The following is a 20085-nucleotide window of genomic DNA, read 5'->3' on the forward strand; positions in this document are numbered from 1 at the left end:
GGTTGGTTGGTTGTGCCCAGCAGCATTTTAACCAACTGAAAGCCTTCTACCCGGAGTAAGCCTAAGGAAGGGTGACCGGAGGGTGAACAGTAAGCATAAGTACTGTAGCATGCACAACTGTTGGCTGGTTACTATCATTTCAGGCGGAAACGATTGAACATATGGTCTGGTGGCCTGCATCACTCATGACGTGCACCATATGTACGCACATTGGGCTGGCTGTTGCTAGCGATTATTCGACTCGATCTGTATAACGATGTTTACGGAAATCACTTTTAGCACTCTGTAGGTCAGACTTTCCGGATTTTTTTATGGTACCGGAGACAACTGAGAACAAGCTGACAGCTGATTCCAATACTTTTGTTCTTGAACTGGATTAGTAGCAAGTCGAACCCAGAATACATTCGTATAGCGTTCAGTAGTCATCCGTGGTTTAATATTGTTTAATATCGTAAGATGTTGGTTGCTGAATCTCATTTCTAGCACCATTGCAGGCTTAGCATGTCACGGTCTCTGTCACCTTAAACCATTCTGCAGGTTTTCGTTGATGGTGGGAAAAACTAATTCTAGCACCATCACACTAGCGGTTATTTGGTAATCTCAGAAAGCCTAGATAAACCTTCAAAACTCGGTAGTAAAATGCTTAGATCAGTGGCGTTTCACGCGATTAGCAGTGTACTTACCAAACGCTTCACCAAGAGCATCCCGTACGGCGGAATCTGTCGCTTCTAGTGGATGTTCTTTCCAAGAACTTCCTGTTTCACTCCTCAGTATCACTATCTCACGTTCACGGTTTCGCAAGGAGGCTATGTGTGGTACTTCTATTAGGATGGGTACGGTAAACTGCATTTGGAAGGGAGCCATCTCAAGGATCCTGTATTGGAAAAGAGAGACATAAGTTTTGAAGCATTGCGACGCTAGTCAGCCGCATATTCTAATCGAGGCTGTCTAACCTGTTGGTAAAAAGACACGCAAATAATGGTTTTGTACAAGTGGACAGTGATGTAATTTTTCTGTTGGGTGTGAGCACACTCGAATCGGTTCTGGGCGAGTACTGTTTTATTTGCATCACGACAGTAGTTCAAGTATGGAGGAAGTAGGTTGGATGGATACTGCAGAACATGCAGTGAATAGGACAGAAATAATTGGTCAGGAAAGGTTGCAGACCGCAGTGCAGAATCATCGGGCGATGCAGTTAAACGTTTTCAACATCCCAACAAAACGCGGATTCTTCTAGCACTTTTAGAATACTCACAAGTGCCATCGTCAGCGTGACCAACGCGGTAGAATGTACTTTGGTGGGTTACAGGCCAGTCCCTGAGACACTCAAGCAATGAAGTGCATCTTCAAGTGATACAAACAAGATACAAACAGTGAAGATGACCTTATGGAACCAAAAAAATCACCACCATGGCCTAACTTTTATATATATTAGATATTAGATAGATATCTCGTCTATAAGCACACGATTCCACGACAGAACCCGCTTGGCATACAAAGCTCTGTGTTGACGCAATATGTGCTATAAAGGGCCGGACTTCTCCAAAAAGCGAAGGTAGTTAAAAGTGGATTCAATAAGGAGCGAGTTGACTATTTTAATGATCACTCGGTTGGTGGCGGAGTCGTTTCGTAATTGCGAATTATAGATCGAGGTCCAGAGTCTGTAATTCACTCAGCTGTTTTGGTCGGCCCACATGCAGCAAAACAAAACCAGCGTGGGTAAAGCCAAATTTATTAGTTTTAATGACGTTAATGTTCATCTAGTTGATAAAAATTGGTTACTGGTAAATCAGCATACGCGGGAGGTGTCGGCCATTATGCTCAGAAATGAAGAGCATTCGATCGCTTTAGAAAATTGAAAACCTAAGCATCATTGATGCCACATGCACCAGCAAGTGCTTGCACGACTGAAATACGGCGAATCGTACCTAGTCACACGACACACTCACTGGTGAAATTAGAAATGGACTAAAACACACAGCTTACAGTTCAGAACTGCTAGGCTGTAATGATATACCGAGGTTCGGTAGATTTGTGTCACATGAGTGAGTGTGAACCGTTAATCGAGTACGAATGGGGATAAGTGAGTCCGCGTGGTCTACACCTCCTTGGACCTATCAACCAAATGCAAAAATTCGATGCTATTTTTTTGCCCCCCCTTCCCACTTAGCCCATAACTTTATCAGGGGATAGGTACACTGATTCAGGTGGACTAGTATGCGCATTTGAGGTGGAGGGATGTCAGTGACATTTAATTGTGCCGACTATCTTAATGACTGTTTTGGGATTAGGTCTGTGAATAGATGCCTGGACAAATTTGTTCTATTTAGTGCGGTCCCCTAAAGCAACAACAATACAACTTCCAAAGTTACAGCAGTCGGATTGTTGTTATAACTGCGATGGTGAACGCAGTTAAATATCTGGGTCGAAAAAAACACACGAGCAAAGGATAACAGTCGCACGATGAACCAATTAATTTCCTCAGTAAGGCAGAGGAATCGATTGTGATAATATACTACATCAATACACTTTACTGTGCGAAATAAATTTTTAAAAAGGACACTCTCTGTGCCTTAGCTTGTTTTTCCCATCCACGGGACGTCTATTCCAAGTTACGGAATACACACTCTACACTCGCTATCCTTACCGAGCGGCCAAACATTCGCCATCGTTCATATTTGGATGATTCGGGGCGAATTCCGGTCGAAGGACACGGCAGATAATTCGAGTTGGAGCAGGTGACGCATTAGGAGGGATGAAGAAGCGCAGATCAGTCCGGCGTTGTGCTTCAACTAAACAACCGCGCGCATCCACGAGGAAGGAAATAAGGAACCTGAAAGCGGGATTTATTGGAGAATTGATCGTAAGACAGGGTATTCCAGAACATTTGCTAGCTTGCTAGATTTTTGACTTACCCTGCTCGAATGGGCTTCCGCGTAAGCTGCATATTGTCCGTATCAAAATCCCATAAGGACAAACCTGCCGGAGAAGGTTGAACAGTTTGCACCTGTCCAGCAGTTTTGGCCGCGATCACCATTTGTTCCTAAGAGTAAGCAACGAGCAAATAAGCTGGATTGCATGAAACACGAATCAAAGGGAACGGAACTCAAGATATACAGCCAAAAAAGTGCACTTGGTTTGAGGATTGGGGGATTCGAAAACGACTGCGCTAGTTATTGGCGAGATGAGATATAATAAATGATTAAACTGGCCAGTTGAACCACACATACACAAAGGATACGGGGCAGTTACATTTTAGGCGAGTTTCGGCATTGGTACAAAACGCGAGGAACATTGTTCCGATCCACCAGAGTTGTTCAGAAAACTGTTGGATGGAGTCAGTGTGTCATTTGGTTATACTTAGGTACGTGATTATTTTCAGCTGTTGTGCTTGTGCGCAAATTCATCTAGGCATTTTTGCAAAATCTTCAGTGGTTGTAATTCTCTATCCCAACCTGGCGAGTGTACGAATCGATCATGAACAGAAAGAACCCAATCGGAATTGGATGTCTTCACTGTTCCAGGCAATAATGGGGAACCGCAGTTATGTGAATAGTTCTTCAAGTGGAAATCTCAGGGGTAAATTTAATGTCGAGCGCACAAACTGTTAAGAGATTTTTCACGGTTGAATCTTTTCGACCTATATTTGTTTTTCGCACTGGCAGAAACACGAAACCTGGAATACTGCCGGGCTCACAAGTTTGTGAAAGAGACTGTTAAATAGGCACTGGGGTATTTCAATCGCAGATGCACTGGCGAGCAGCCGCAGCCTATAACTTCCAACTAGATCAATCCCCGACAAAGGTGAAATAGCAAGGAAGGCACTGTCATGAGCTGTGAAAGCACAGTCAAGTTCCGAGATCAAAGGAACAACAAATCACCTCTTGTCAGTGATTAAACTATCCTGGCTACAATTCCTCTACCTGCTTGAAAACGACCTTATATCTTGCGAGATTTCGATACTTACAAAGTTAACTAAGCGAATCCTTTAACTTTCGCTTTCACTGTATCATGCTGCCATAGCATAAACGCCTGGAGATGCATTTTGAAAGCGGCTGGTCTACTTATCCTTTTTTTTAACGTCTCCAGGAGGTGATAAAAATCCCTGCATGACAGGTGGATTGTTCTCTGAGTCTGGCTATTTTGTTGCAAAAATCTTGAGCTGGCATCCAAAATGCACAGTGATGTATCGCTGCTCAATGTTTCAGTGATGCATCGGGATGTAGGTAACATAATTACCAAGTTCAAAGTGGGGTCCACCTGACAGCATTGCAATCTGAGCTACTAATATCCTTTTATCTGTCAGAAACCACATATAACTTCTTCTGTGACATGTTCATCAGAAAATCAATTCGATCACTTACTTGATCACTCGCGAGAGATTTTGGGTGGCCGTCAATTCGTCCGTCCTGGATACCGGATTTAACCATCTCATCACCTAGTGGACCAGAAATGCGCAAGAGAAATTTCCTAAATCAGTGCCATAAAATACAAATGATTAGTTGGGGAATTAGGGTGTGCAACTTTTCCATCACTAGCATGCAGTTTGTAGAAGATGAAAGCATTTCAGATATCACAACCGAAAATAGTTTAGACATCAATCAGTCCCAAGTACACCCCATGGAAGTCCAGTAACCATTAGGTATGTAACATTATGGCAGACCGAATGATATATCTGACAGGTAGCATAGGAAGTGGGCAAGATGAAAGGCCAATGGAATATCTCTGGTGTAAGGGGTGCTCGCTATATAGGCAAGCACATATTTTACAGTATTGCAAGGAAAGACATCTGCTTCTTGAGAGAGTTAGCTGATGGGAGGTTCTGAGAAAGGTCGATAGTATCGGCTATTCGGGAGAATTTTTCCATGTAGCCTAATGTATCAATAAATGGTGAACAGGCGGAAGTGAGTACGAAAACTGAGATTAGTAATACTTCTAAAACTGCACTTGCAGATTTCTTCGATTAGTGAGGAATCCGGTGATATGTATTAGTATACAAGACGCGAATTTAGTAACGGGATGGGATGAAAAAGATGGTCGGATATGACCCGCTAGTACGACTCAATATAATGAGCCGGTCAGAATATCTGGATGCTTTTGCGTCTAAACGGCGATAGTATTTTGCATCATGATACCATATTTCTGGATTTTTATTAACCATTCATGAAGTTACAAAAATATGTCACATTACGGTTCTCGAGTCCAAACGGTTTCCATACATCATCATCATCAGCATGACATCGATGCTCAACACTGATGCTTCCGTGATTCGGAGAAACAAAACCAATCCCAATGGGAAAAAATGCAATCGGAGCTAACAAAATGGTGGTTAAAAGACTAGTGCCGAACGCTCCGGAAAGTAAGCTCGACAACTGTGACAAATGTGTGAAACTAATTTAATACTGTTGAATTCTCTAGCGTCAACCTGTCTTAGCTCCACCGACCAGTCTGCATTTTAATTCGGATTTTGTCCTTTTAGTAAAACCAGTCTAAGCTGAGAAGCCTACAAGCACTGCGCAGATGTTCCATCCTTGTTCAGAATCATCAGCGGTGTGCATCTCACGAAAATCCAGCAGGAACCCGCGACATGTCTGCTAGTAGTTTGGACATCTGCTGACTTTCCTCAGAGCTGATGGTTGGACACACTGCAGTTACTTGGCGATGAGCGTAGGGGTAAACCCAAGACTACAATACCTCTTTAATCACTCGGTCAGCTTGAAAATTAGGGTGAGTAATACTTTGAAGAGCAACTGTTCTTTTCAAGATATATGGCACTTATTTTCAATCGGCAAAATATAATCACTAATCAGAGTTTATCTGGTCCGCTGAAGCTTATTTCAGCAGTCTCACTCCATCGATAAGTTAAGTTTAGACAGTCCCTTCAGGGGATCTCACAGAGAAGGCTATAGACCAGCTAAACAAGTGGTTTGTGAAATTACTGGAACCTTGAGTTCTTATTGGGCTTCTATCTCGTCAAAATACAATGTTTGATATTTTGGCCAAAGTAAGCTAAACAGCTGTGCATGCAAAATCCGGGTACACGAAGGGCCACGGCAAACTGAACGATGTGCGGACAGCATTTTCATTTTGTAAAAAGGTATTTCCATTCCAGCATTCTCCAGTTCTGACAAATATCGAATAAAGCAAAACCAGGGGAGGCTGGATCATGAATCCACCAGATCATCAGAAGAAGGAAGGGAATACATCCGGCTGTTAGATTGCGATTCACATCTGAATCCTACGTGTGTGTAACGAAGACTCATTATTCAGGGTTCACTCACCGGATGTCTTAGTGCCGGAGGGTATGAATAAGGAGCGCGGTCGCGTGGTTGCAATACTGTCCATGCGAATTTGCGGAGTTCCAGGAATACAAGTATCTTCGGCCTCACCTAAGCATGCACAATTCATGCCACAAGCGACCGGTTATGCACATGCATGACACAGGAAAAAGAGGGTGAAAAGTGGAGGGGCAGTGGATTAAGAGCATTTAAAACCATAAAACTTTCATTCAGTATTTTTGAATTCACTATTTTGTTTCTCCGAAACAAAGTACTGGCTTACCCAAACGCGTTCGCATGTACTCAAGTTGTTGACAGATGAAGTCATAGGAAGCCGTGCGTGATCGAAGGGAATCTGAGTCGAGTACAAAAATAAATTTGCTCGTACAAATATAAAAAAACACAACAACGGATAAAGATAACAACAAAATCACAACATCAACGGGTGTTTCGCGGAACCCCACCACTGGTCACTTTCTGAGACTGTTATCAACTGCAGTTCATGCTGTGTGGTTTAGCGCACGTGACATATTTGGGACCGCGTAATGTGGGTAGATGTCATGAAAATGATACTTTTGTTTGAAAATGGCGACTCTCAGGGATCAAGGCATCTTAGGGTGAAAGGTGACCGAATTTCTACCCGGGGTCGTATTACGTTCCCGCGTAATAGACGATAGACATCTAATAATTCCTTGATGAACATTGGAGTAACCGAAGGCGTGCGCTCATTTGATTCTGTTCAAAAGTCGTTTACCTGCGGACAGCTCACTCAGCTTGGACCTGTGTGCCATCAGCTGATTCAGCTCCACCTCAAGGTCAGACAACCAAAGCCTTCTTTTATGTCCCTTGAACTGGGGTTGGTCTACGGAATCGATGCTGTGAAATGCATTGTTCCCATCTGTTAATGAATACGACTGAAGAGACTGTTGGAAGTGATTGAACAACAGCTCCTCGGAATGCCATATATCCGAATAGGTAAGAGCAAAAACAACAATTAAGTCATCATGCAATAAACTGATAAATAGAATTTTGACGAATCTGATGTCGTTCAATTAAACAAACACGCCTGGGGCAGAAGTATTCTGAACAAAACTTGTTTTCTTTAGGTTCTATACAGAGATTTGCTGATCTGTTGCTAAGGGCAACAGACTTGCAGATTTCAGATTATATGTAAAGATCAAAAGAGCACACTTCGGAGTTCTCCGCACTGCTACTTCAGTACCGCTTCTCAGTATGCGACCTTATCTGATGATTATAGTACCCCGTCTCCATTATGATAGAGCTGTATTCACATTAATCAATAACGTTGGCCAATCCAAAAATGGCCAGTCTGTTGTGTTCACCGTTTCGACTGTATGAAGAGCGAATATTTAAAAGTATACAGAAGACGTCAGCTTGGTAGCAGTCAACTATTTTACAATGTGTTAAAGAAGGTAACTTTTGCTGTTTGCGACTAGCCGTTAATTTATATCAGCGATTCACTTTGTAGCTGAAGCTGGAGTGGCTTAAACCGCACCACAAAATCCCAGTGTATCACCTTATACATAGAATAGCGGAGTACCATTGTAACACCGCGATGCTCACATATTTCATATCTCCAGTAGAAATCCTAGAGTCAGCTTAAGAATCGATTCAGAACGTAGTATGCTCGACCTAAAAAAATGAGTAGGCTTTGAATGGATAGCGTAATCTACGAGAGAACAGCTTGTTCCACCTCCTTTACCCTTACCTTGATCTCCAACAGGTTGACGCGGGCGATCACGACGACGTAGTAGCGTTGGTGTGGGCAAGAGCTCATCTAGGAGGTTAATAGGATACCGGGGTTTACGAAAGACAACAGAAACCACATCACCATCAACAACACTGAGGACAACAACAATAAATTACATAGGTGAGGCACGCAGCGGTCTGTTTGAATACAATCCAAAATAGGGAACGGAATGACAACCACAGAACTGACAACCCAAATAATTAAACTTAAGCTTCCGACAGGTGAGATTGTGGGAAATTACGAAATTATACGACGGTAGCATAACAAAGCTCTTGAAAACCGTACCATCAATAAGTAACCAAATAAAATTATCATATACAAAACTGTTTACTCCGGAGTTAAGAGAGGTATGTCTGTTCGAAATGGTCAGTGAGGAAACTTCGACTGAAAATGGATGAATGCTGGAATTTTATTACTTAAATATTGCATAAAACTTGCCAGTCAGCTTGTTGTGACAGCTGTTATATCAAGTCATGTAGTCTGCGAATATACACTCATTTGCAAACTAATTTGTTTTTTTCGAGAGAATCACCTGGAACCCAGCTGAAACTCACATTTGTGATGTTTTTAGGCAACTGAATGTGCTGCAGCAGGCCGCCTCATGTTTCATTCGCTACGATGTTCATGATCGTGGGCTGTCGACGGATTTTCAGCAACCTTATGAGTAGTACATCACAAAAGTCATGTAGTACTTCAAGAATAATGATAGACTGTGCAAGTTCGGTAGATTTCCTTGACTAACAGTGTCCTAATGAATTGGTTCTCAGTCTATCAGATTTTGTGGAAGAACGCTTACGTTTATGGAGATAAGGTCACGGATTTTATCCTGTGCCGAAAAGACCGTATTTAAACGGTGCTACCGAACATACCCAACTAAACCAACCGTGGGTTTTACATGAAGAAAATTAATGATAACTTCGATCTAACAATGACAATTTTTCACTGTTTACAGTTGCACTCTTCAGTGCGGGCTACTAAAATTACTTGTCATTTGTAAATAATTCGGGAGATTTTGGTGCTGAGGCTAGCAGTTCGGTATGTCATTATATTCCTGTCTCTCGTCGTTCAAATTCAAATACGCGTTACCATTATAACCAGACTACCTGATATGTTACTCACACGCTCGGGCTAGTAGAAAGGGACAGACAGTAGAATTCAGCTGTTTTAGTAACTGTTTGCCTATCCGCCCTGGTAATCAGAACCCAAGCGTTTCGTTGACATTCGCCTTGTTGTCAGTAGCATAGAGGATGGAGACGGTGGCATAATGTGGCACGCAAGACCAGTGTGGTGTATGTACTGTAAGGCGTTTCTTCAAAAAGAATGCAGTGGAATGCAGGTCTTAATTCTTGAGCATTTGTTGGCCCCAGCAACCCCCTCTTCCCAGTATCACATTGTATTTTTTCGGTTCTGATACTTATTTTTCACGTTTATTTTGGTCGTGCGCTTTGAACGATTAGTGTTATGCTTTTGTCAACAGATGATACTTTTTGACAAAAGCAAAAGCTTGTTTTTGGCCCCTCAGACCAACACATTTTGACTGTGCCTTGAAAAGCACTCTCAGAGAAAAACGGTGCTACTTCTCTAAGAAAAGTCTCGTGGGTGTTGAAAGGAGAAAACTGTTCGAAGGAAGCATATCAGCCAAGGAGTAAGATTACTTTATTCTACACTATTGGAACTGCACACCACATTGTGAACATCTAACTGGTTGAGCAGATTTATGCTTTAGTTCGCGCCGTAGAAGCCCTTCATACGAGATCAGATGGATTGTTGCCATGGCTTTTCAATAAGTTCCGGGGAAGGAGATAATACGCTTGTCAAGAGCGGCGTCCAAGTGCCAGGGAACACAGCATACCTGCAGACACTACTTGACAGCTGTGTGGTAACGGATCTAAAGTTAGTTCCTTGACAGTAACTTGAACACACCCAACCACTAATTTATCGGAACACCTAAAAACTTCACCGCGTTTACTGACTCTAACAGTGAAACCACATTGCAACATTGCATCCAACTTATGGAATTCCAGACTGGAAGGTGAGTGGTCTTGATCTTCTTCCATCCATCCTGCCCGGAGTCCGCGCTGACGTTCTCACTTTATTGGTGTTTATTTCGGTTAACCAGTCTCTTCACAGAGGTGATGAGGTAAGTTAGAAAATGTGCCGGATAATTCCACATCCGGCCAGTTATCAACCTATTCCTCGCAAGCCTACATTTTATAAACTGTTCGAAATTGTGCTTTTACATCAGTGGCAACTAGTGCCTGGAGACTCCTATCACATGCAACATCAGATCGCTTTCGACAGTAAACGCTGTCACTCAGCACTCTCATTAACTTTGTCCGACTTCAATAATTTTTTTCACTGACCACGTAAATGTGTCTGGCAACGTCCACAGACGGGCAAAGATGGGTTAAACCATTTCAACTTCTCCAAGGCAACATAAAAAGGGGGGTTTGGATATAGTGGTCAAAAATCCACAACTTTCCTCACACATGCTAGTTCCGCACTAAGGACTGCCTTTTATCCCTTCTTTACCATGTTAGCAGCATACCTACTTTGATTTTTCCATTTTATGCTTATGTGATTGATGGGTGCGTTACTTTATGGGTGAAACTCCGGAAGTCTACATGACTGCCAACTTCCGTTAATCCATGCGGTGGCTTAGGTGATCTTAGGATCTTTCAATGTCACTCGGTAATCCGAAACATCTGGGTACAAGATCATTAGAAAGTTCAGGGGGCTATTCGACGAATTTTTACCCTCAAAGTTGATAGACTTGTACCATAGGGTATTTCATGCTCATATACTACGAACTAATCATCTCAACTGAACTCAGGCTGTCCCAACAGATTGAACCAAAACCGACATTTCGCGTTCAGCACTCTGTATTTCATGCTGGCATCTGTCAGGTCATGTGTCCTTCTAAGCTGAATTTACCGTTCATCTCTTTTATGCTTCAAACTAGCGGAATATCGTTTCCTGATTGGATGTCCGTAGAGCACACTGGTGAGTGCACGGCTAACCTAACGGTTGAACTTCTTAGCTTTATTACAAGTAAAGACGTCTTCCCTGTTGAACATCCCTTTCACCCTAATCTCTCTGGGACCTTTTCATATTTTAACATAGGGTCACAAAGCAAAATTTGCTTCTTACTTTTTACCTTCAAGAATCCACCCTTAGCTAACTAGATAACCATCCCATAATGCCTCTTTATTTGAATGTGAAACGGTTCTTCAGGTATATAATTATTTTTCATGATTTTTTTTAGCTCTTTGGACTTTTCTGTAAGTTTTCGCGCTGATTTTGACCTTCGAGTAAGTGAGGCTCTTCTTTGCTTGATCTAACGTAAATTTGGACAAAGCAGATGAGGGCAACGTTACACTAGCTTTTATTGCAATCGAAATCAAGTGGTTTGTCGGAAAACGAATGGTAATAGCGTCACGAAGCTTCTACTAAGTCATTCAAATACCTCTGAAGCGGTGCTGAACGAAAATTCGTGTTTTTTATACAACCCAAACCTACGGTACACTTCATGCTTGATGTGTAAAGCTTTTACCTGATAAGATCTGACGTATGTGCTGGGGTCTGACGAATAATTCGGCCAAAGTGCGAGCTGAAAGAATACTAAACTGCATGTTAAAGGTTCTTTTATAGCCTCTTTTTTTTACAAAAACCAAAAGGAGTCGGGTTTGAGTCATTTAACTATGAGGGCTGTATTACTATTTTAGGAACTTGAGTGCGATGGGAAATGTAGAAAAATCATTGAGCAACCAGGTTACGTCACCTGAATGGCAGGAAAAATATCACTCAAAAAGGGGTTCCTCACCTCTTCTGAATGTGATTTCCGTGGGCAGGGGACGTGTGTGGTCCGACACTAGTGCGTGAAATCGCATTCAACTCGGTGACGATTTACCCTAGCTGTCTTTCAGTACAGATATGATGGTTCCGTCTCATAGGAAATCTACTACGGTACTTGGATAGACGAGTGGCTTTAAATGACACTATTTAACGTTCTTTTCCCCATTCTATCCTTTTCAGATTTTTTACTCATCCTGTTTTTTTTTCATTTATTTTGCTTGGCATTTTGAAGGAAAAGCCAATATCAAACAATGGAAGAAGCATCCCAAATACTCTATCTGGTCGAATGGTAAGAAGAACCGAGTGATGCAGGCTGAACAAGGAGACATCTCTACATTCCGGTCGTGAAACTTTGAAGACCCTGTTGATTACTGGAGTCAACTTAACGTATGGTCAGTGCGGCTAAATGTGGTCATGTATCGGCTTCTGTCTCAGGCTTCATTAATTTCGGGATACAGCTCTCAATAACTTCGGCGAACAATAGTCCCTCAGCCAGGAAGATCAATTTGGGCGAGAGTCGGTCGCGCACACGGGGTAAAAGCACCACCTTCCTCCTGGCTTTACTTGCGCTTGACGCCTCGTTCAATAATACCGAGAGAAGTTAAATTGTTCTTACTCACTGATGCTTACATTGCAATGAGAAAAGTAGCTGTTGAACGGAGGGAGATCCGGCTTGTTGCACTATGAGGGTGAGCCCAGAATCTATCGGTCGTTTTAGTAGAAGCAACCTAGTTCCAGAAAATTCAAAGAGTGTAAGGACGTTGAATTTTGTGTCATTCACTCAGTGGCTGTCTTTGTATGCAGTCCCTGATACTCGATGATTTCAAAGATTTATAGATCAGGACATCAGGATATCTTCACTAAGGAAGAAAACTTAGGTCTCCCGAGGTGCAGCAAAGCTTAGTTGTGATCGTATAAACTCTGAATTCTGGGGATACATGATGGTTGCGAGCAATCCTGTCAAGAAATGACGCACTGTATCACATTCTTGCCATGTTATTAATATGGTGTGCCTAATGGAGAGGACATTTCTGGCCAAATTAGCTCCGTCATTTTGTAAAAGGATAACAATCCGTCTGGTCAACATTTGCTGACTGTACTCATTATTTTTAGCAAAACAAAGTTGTGATTAATTCCAGAAAAAATTGCTGCTGACTGTACTCATTGTTTTTAGCAAAACAAAGTTGCTGATAAATACAGAGAAAAATTGCTGGTAATATAACTGTGCTTGCGGAATTTTCGCGAAACAAGACAAATTTAGTTGTTTCACATCCCCAAAAGCATCCTCGGCACTCATGCTTTGTGAATGGTTTTTAAGTTAAGCGAATGTCCGGAGGAAACGTGCGGCCGGAAATCCGAAGCGAAATGTCTGGACTTAACTGAAATGACAGTCTCGTCTAACATCACACTTTAAATGCTAACACAGTCTAACGCTGAACTGTAATCAGACTTGTCAAGTGACAAACAACATTGTGGGGATGTGGCGATAGAAATAATGCGTTACACAAGAGCTGGTTGTGCTAGGTGGTGGAATTTTACGTTGACCGTTCTATATGGGAGTTCCACACATGCATGCGGGGCATGGTTACACTATGGAGAGATTAAGTTAAGCAAAACTGACATCCCAAAAGGTAAGCCTGTATGACGATTCTCGTTCTCACAGAACAACGTTTTTTGGTAAAAGATAGTTTCAGTAGCCAGAGCATCATTGCCTTTGGTCTTACTTACATTTATCTACGCCGGAAGACCTCATATCAATGGAGGAAATGTAAGGTTATGCAAAACACGATAACTGGGCGAAAGAAGGTTCATAGTGCGGCGCGGAAAATATGGCCGGAGTCCACAAAGCAAATGATTGACTAGAATCAGTCCTGATATGCCCAGATAAGTAGATTTCCATTTTTTGGACGAGAACAGCAGACGCCTTTGTAATTTTATTCAGGGATAGTCTCCCATTCGATAGTACCTCCAAAAGATGAGCATATTATTATTATTCAGTATCTCTGAAGTTAGGCGGAATTCCAGAGTTTTCGTCGGATTTTGTGTGTCTAAACATGAATTTAGACAAACGTAAGGAGTAATTTACAAGAGGAAATGTTGCCATTGTGAGATTCACTCCTATGAATTTGGATCCACAGGTGTGAGCATCTTCAAAGAATATTACTGGTCCTGCAAGTAAAAAACTTAACAATGTTCAGGAAGAGTGTGGCCCCATTCCAATCCCTATTTGCAAATCAGCCCGTTTTGCATCCTGACAATCGGGACAGTAGGCTAAAGAATAAAATACTTAATTTCGGATGTGAAGCTGAAGGCTTGAGATAGGAGAGCTTTTCATAAGTTAAGAAAGCGCATGACACGATTGAGAATAAAGCCAACACGTAGGTCAGAAGAGTGTGGGTAGCTTGAAAACTGATTTGCAATTATCCGCTTAGTGTTCTGAGCCATAAGCAAAGGCCTAATGCGACCATACAGGCCTGGTGGTTTGGTGGTCTCTCGAAAAGCGGATTAGATATATTCATTTTTCTGCAGTGAAACTGCTGTATCTTTCCATTTTAAGTTCAAATACTTGGTGGAATTTGGAGCTGGGGTAGTGAAGCAGATATATGCAAGCCAGATCATGTCCCAAAGAGCAATCAACGGCTTGGACTTTTACTTCCAGGATGCTGTTTGGCAAGCACGAGAAAAAAGGGCAAAGCCTTAAAAGGTGTTGGCGCTGAAGTGATGTAAGGACGGGGAGTAATTATACCAGAACCCGATTGCTTTTTGATACTCAGCTCGTTGATTTATTCAAATATTATCATTACTCGGCTTGCTTGTCCTCTCGGGATATATCAAGTGAGTGGTCAGAAAAAGCACTTAGGTTTGACATGTACAGACCATCCAAACATAAATGATTTCCGAACTCTAAATATAAGATATATTGTTGAGCACCATTCAATAAGCAGTAGACCTTTTTGTCAACGCAAGTGCTGAAGACCTCGATATGTTGGTGAGTGATTTCGGGGACATAAATGATTATAACTTGGAAAGTTATAGGAGTTATCGCCGAAGTAAAACGGCTCTTGCCACTGCAGATACTGGTTAGGGGGGTGTTGCCGTGTTCGACAGGATAGCTTTTGATGACCGTGATTCGAACTTTTGTTCGGCACGCGAAGTCGCAGATAAGATATATGTTCGTCCTTTCGACTGTGAAATTACACATTTAGGACCAACCACGGACAAAGTGTCGATGCCTGGCCATACCTATTGACAGCCAAATTTGTGTATATATATTGTCAACTTGGTGTCCAAACATTGTTAGTTTACGCTGATAAGTGTAAAAAATAGTGTTCGGGTATAAATATGCAGCTTCACCGATCTTGCGTGGCTCTTCAACTCACTCAGTTTGGTCATGGTAACTGTCAAATTTTCCGTTTGTCTGTGAGAAGAAAGGCCTGCAGGCCCGGCATCTTTTCGTGTTAATATGAAACGGAATCAGTGGATTAGGCGTCTTTCATGTAACAAATTAAAAGTAGGTAATGATTGGTAGGAAGGGTTAAGATGTTTATGGACAAATCTGTTCCCCAGTTTCCGCTTGCTATCCGGTATGATGCTTCAAAAATGGTTTTGTTCTAGGCATACACATATATGCATAGTCTGACAGCTGAACATACCTGTTTCGTCTTCGCTGTCTGAGATGATGTGATCAACCACCTGTTCGACCTTCTCAAATGTTACTGACCCGGTTACCATCTTCGGGTCCCCGTCAGTCTGACCGTCAGGTCCGGCTCCAGTCAGACTCGGCACGGACCAGTCACTCACGTTGGTGGTTACGTTTTGTAGGACCTCAAACAAGTTCAGATAGTGTTGTTTATAAGCTAGCTGTGCAGCAGTCCATCCTTGCTGAAAGCGCAAAGAATAAACGGTAGTGAATGTAAGAGCTGTAGTACATTAACACAGTTTCACAGAGACCTGCTTCAACAATGTCACTATTATTGTTTGTGTAAAAATAGCGGTAAGTGTCCTACCGAGTAACTTATCAATAAAGTCAGTGCATCGAAACACTGGTCGCTCGGGTTCAGTCTCCTAAGAGGTGTCAGTAGGCGACATACATTTGGCAGAACAACTGCCAAGCTTATCTGATAGACAGGAGTGGAAAGAGCTGCCTAATTTAGTCCTGCCCAATTTTTATAAAAAGTGCAAGCTGCTGAATGCGATTCTGCACACTTTGTTGCCATAAATTTATCCTAGATAGTCTATTCTAAGCAAGCCTCAAAAGAGGTGAATCAAAATATTTGATTATTTCGACGGATTAGGAAGGATTGTTACAGTTGAATAGAATTTCACGCGAGAACATTCAAACCCTAGTCCTATGATAGACCTGTCGATTGCCCGGTAGACTTCTGTGTACAAAGTTTTGGTGGGTTTAAAATTGTCCGCATATTTTCATCAAACATAGAAATGGTTGTGTTCCTGCTACGCAATAAGGTTTCGATTGATATTTCCACGCCATAAATAGGACATGCTGCACGGTCGAGGAAGCTGGCATTCGCTGATTCTGCCTAGTTGGTTTGGATGCTGAATCCGTCGAGCGTTTGGATATAGTTCACTGGGAGGTCCGATTAGCTATCCCAGCTACAGTTGGCAGGTAAAATCATGGGAGAATGGAACATTAGTGAATTTACGCAATACGCTCCTGAAACTGTGCCGACCAGATGTTGAAAATAGGTCGGATTATGCCACGGAAAGTAAAACTCATAAGGTACGAATTATAATTTAGGTTTAAAAAATTTCATCAGACGATATGCTCTCAAGGACGAGTATGAAAAGGCCCTATTGGTCAGCATTTTTTGGAGGATATCAGGTAGTTTGTGGTTGATATGCGTGACACTTGTTTTTGAATATCCACTGTATTTCGTAATTTCGACTACTCATTCTGAGGGGTTTGTGGCTTCGGGTTTTTATAGTCTGCCTGCAAAGAACAAGCACTAATCCGCTTTCTGAGATCAACTACAAGACATTATAAAGTACTAATACTTCATTCAGGCGGGTTTTCCGTGGATTGCACGATGTAGGTGGACATTTGGGTACTTTGTGGTCAGGAAAGACAGGGTTATGGATTGTGCATTTTATGTCCATCCAAAGTTAGGTTGGGAAAGTTTCACTGCGTACTATAAGAGTGGTTGTGTGCGGTTGCCACACAAAAGGCCATGTGTATACATGAGGCTGCGCAGGAACACTTACTCTATTACGCGCGTTCGCATCTGCGCCTGATTGCAGCAGTTTCAGTACCGTTTGAACATGTCCTTGTTGCGCAGCAAGATGCAATGGTGTACAGCCCATACGAGTTCTTGCGTTAAGTATACCTGGCAATTCGGATTCTGGGGTTTTACTAAGTAACAGGCGTAGAGCATTTAATTGTCCTCGATAGGCAGCCGAGTGAAGCGGAATGAAATGCGCATCTGTCGTTGCAGCGTGCAAAGATGCACCAGCATTGAGAAGGCACTCGGCGACAGGTACTTTGTCTTCTTGCACAGCCAAGTGTAGCGGTGTGAGGCCATCCTACATGAAAAAGAAGCACAATGGAAAAGGATTAGAAGCTTGGATGAAAATGTGATCATGCTCTGTGTGACGCACTTCGTGTGGGTTAGGCTCAATGGCAGCCCCTGTTGAACTCAAGCGCCCTGTGTGCACTTTGCTAACAGGCTCAGCTACTCTGAAAACGAGACCTAAATATCATACAGTATCATCTGTTCATGAGCTGAGGTATAAGTTTAAAATTCAAAACTGTTTTCTATATAATTACTGATACAGTTAGTTTCATACATTTGCTTCTGCAGTATGCCCAACTGAAGAGAGAGGTGGGCAACGAAACATACAGATGTACGCAAATACATGTGTGCGATTTCAGCTAGGGGTTTGTCCGGTCATACGACTCAAAATTGAGTTCTGCTGAAATTCGCCAAACCAAAACCTCAAGGTTTACTTAAATACAGTTTGTGCTACTCCTCCTATAGTTAGACAAAAATTCAGGTCCATCGTAACTGATGTATGTCCCCTTTTTCAAACCGTACTTAGCTGGTATAACCACGATTTCTCAAAGCATTTCTTGGCCCATTTGCAATGAGCCTTTTTTATTTGAGCGTTTCATCACTGGTAGGTTCATCGGATGGTAGTCACGTACGAAGACGCACAGGGCTGTTGATGGCATGCGTGGTGACCGAGCGTATGAACGAACAGCATATTAGTGATCACCAAATAATTCTTGCTTTTCGAGTAGCTTCAAGTCTTTTTTAGTAATGCATGTGTACGAAAATAACTAATAAGCAGCCAGTCCCTAGTTGGCCCAAATAGAAACACTTTGTTACCAGGTGGAAAGCTAGAGAGTTAGAATGTGTGTATGGGTCCGTACAAACGCGCAAAATAGCGTAAAGATCAAGAATGGCGGTTGTGATAAACTCAAATAATTAAAGTGTGCCTAAAGCTGAAAATTCTCCAGTGCTGTGAGAAAAGTAGCTTTTTACCGAGACACAGACCCAAGTATAACTATATCAATTTTCTTTCCTACTTCACTTGACCGGGCCCCTGTATTATGTATTAGGCGCGGGAAATTTATGACAAACCTACTTGCAAAAGATGGTTCGTTATTGCCTGGTTTGCGATTGATCGAACATTAGTATTGTTTTACAAGTTTACTGTGCGTAAAGTTAATAAGGGTAACTCTGAATTTGTACTTAGTGACCATGTCAAAACAACTCCCACTTGCTCACCATCTGCACAATCGGAGTTAAACCATGGGTGTGAATGATTTTGGTCCATGACCAGTTCGTCAAAATAGTGCGATAGTTCGTGAGACGGAAAAAACTGTTACTGTTATTTCGGTAAATCTGAAACACTGCGTCAATTTTGGTTCCTACTTAGTGGATTTGAAACAGCTTGGATGTTTATATACTTCACCTCATCTAGCTACGGGCCTCTGCTCGTAGGGATTGTATTAAAGACATAGTAACGTAGTCGCAAAGTACTCACTTTCGCTGCAGCATCGGGGATGGCTCCGTAATGTTCCACTAAGGTTTGAACAATATCAAAATGCCCATCTTGTGCTGCGAGATGAAGTGGCGTGTAGCCATTTCGAGATCTGGCGTCCACACTTGCCCCTTGCTCCAGCAGAAATCGAACACATTCGAGATTATTGCGTTTGGCTGATAAATGTAGTGGCGTGAACCCGTTCTTCACGGTCTTGTTGATATCTGCCCCATAATCCACGAGGAGTTGTAGGATCTACAAATAAGAATGGAAACAATGGCATTGTTCAGGCGTTTAAGCAACGTAAAACAAACAATATATATCTGGTTTCAGTGGTGTATTTGACAGTTTAGACTTCTGTCCCATGTCATTGTAGCGAAAGTGCAAGCATGGATGGTTCAGCTCTATCACATTTAGTTGTTGTGTGGCACTGTTTTGCAATCTGATCACTGTGGTTATTCTGCCGCGGATAGCACCGCTACATACATACGAATTCAAAGTACGGTTTACGTGACATCAGAGCAACAGGCTGAATACTCACCGAACTCTGCTTGTAGTAAGCGGCCACATGAACTGGTGCAAAACCACTGTGGCCGACGGAGTTGGGATCTGCATTGGCATGCTCCAGCAAAGTGTGTGCGATGGCCAGATTTCCGTATTTTGCTGCCAGATGCAGGGGAGTATATCCCTTCTATGATAAGAGTAAGTATAGAGCGTGAAGTAGCGGAGTGTAGCGGAGAGTAGCGTAGTATAGGCTCTACTAGTTGACACAGTATTACATTGCTACAAAACAGGCTGACAAAAAACGTTCAAATTAAACAAAACCTTGAGTGAGGAAAAACCGCGAGCGAAATTCCCCGCAAACCCTGAGAGGTACGTATACAACTGCTCCAAATTTGTTATCGATGAAACGCTTTTGAAGGTCCTATTACTAGGGCCAAAATTCTGCTGCCTGCGCCGTAGAGATGACAAATTAGCAATTCGAGAACCTAGTTGACAAGAATTCTGGCCTGTCCCCGACCTCAACGGCCAACTTAGACCGCCTCAAATCCGATTTGGTCAATCGCAGCTATCAAAATAGTCACGCCAGGTTGGTTCACAACAGTCCTCTCACAAAGAAACATCTAGACGCATTGAAAGCCTTACGAACGAGGAGTGATATAATGCTAACAAAGC

At 42.3% G+C, this 20085-nt stretch overlaps 1 protein-coding gene across 1 annotated transcript in view; it reads right to left on the reverse strand.

Annotated features, from left to right (window-relative positions):
- The window catches only part of T265_14770 (hypothetical protein), a gene marked incomplete at both ends in the record, with an annotated part of 121095 nt that overhangs the window by 38093 nt on the left and 62917 nt on the right, over positions 1–20085 (reverse strand). The window contains 10 exons of the mRNA XM_009175154.1: positions 684–874; positions 2648–2833; positions 2916–3043; positions 4365–4438; positions 6562–6633; positions 8008–8076; positions 15558–15786; positions 17128–17445; positions 18913–19164; positions 19451–19600. Coding sequence (XP_009173418.1) covers positions 684–874; positions 2648–2833; positions 2916–3043; positions 4365–4438; positions 6562–6633; positions 8008–8076; positions 15558–15786; positions 17128–17445; positions 18913–19164; positions 19451–19600 — 1669 coding nt within the window. The remainder of the gene's footprint in view (positions 1–683; positions 875–2647; positions 2834–2915; positions 3044–4364; positions 4439–6561; positions 6634–8007; positions 8077–15557; positions 15787–17127; positions 17446–18912; positions 19165–19450; positions 19601–20085) is intronic.

This window comes from Opisthorchis viverrini (assembly GCF_000715545.1).
Source record: "Opisthorchis viverrini unplaced genomic scaffold opera_v5_258, whole genome shotgun sequence".
Lineage (NCBI taxonomy): Eukaryota > Metazoa > Platyhelminthes > Trematoda > Opisthorchiida > Opisthorchiidae > Opisthorchis > Opisthorchis viverrini.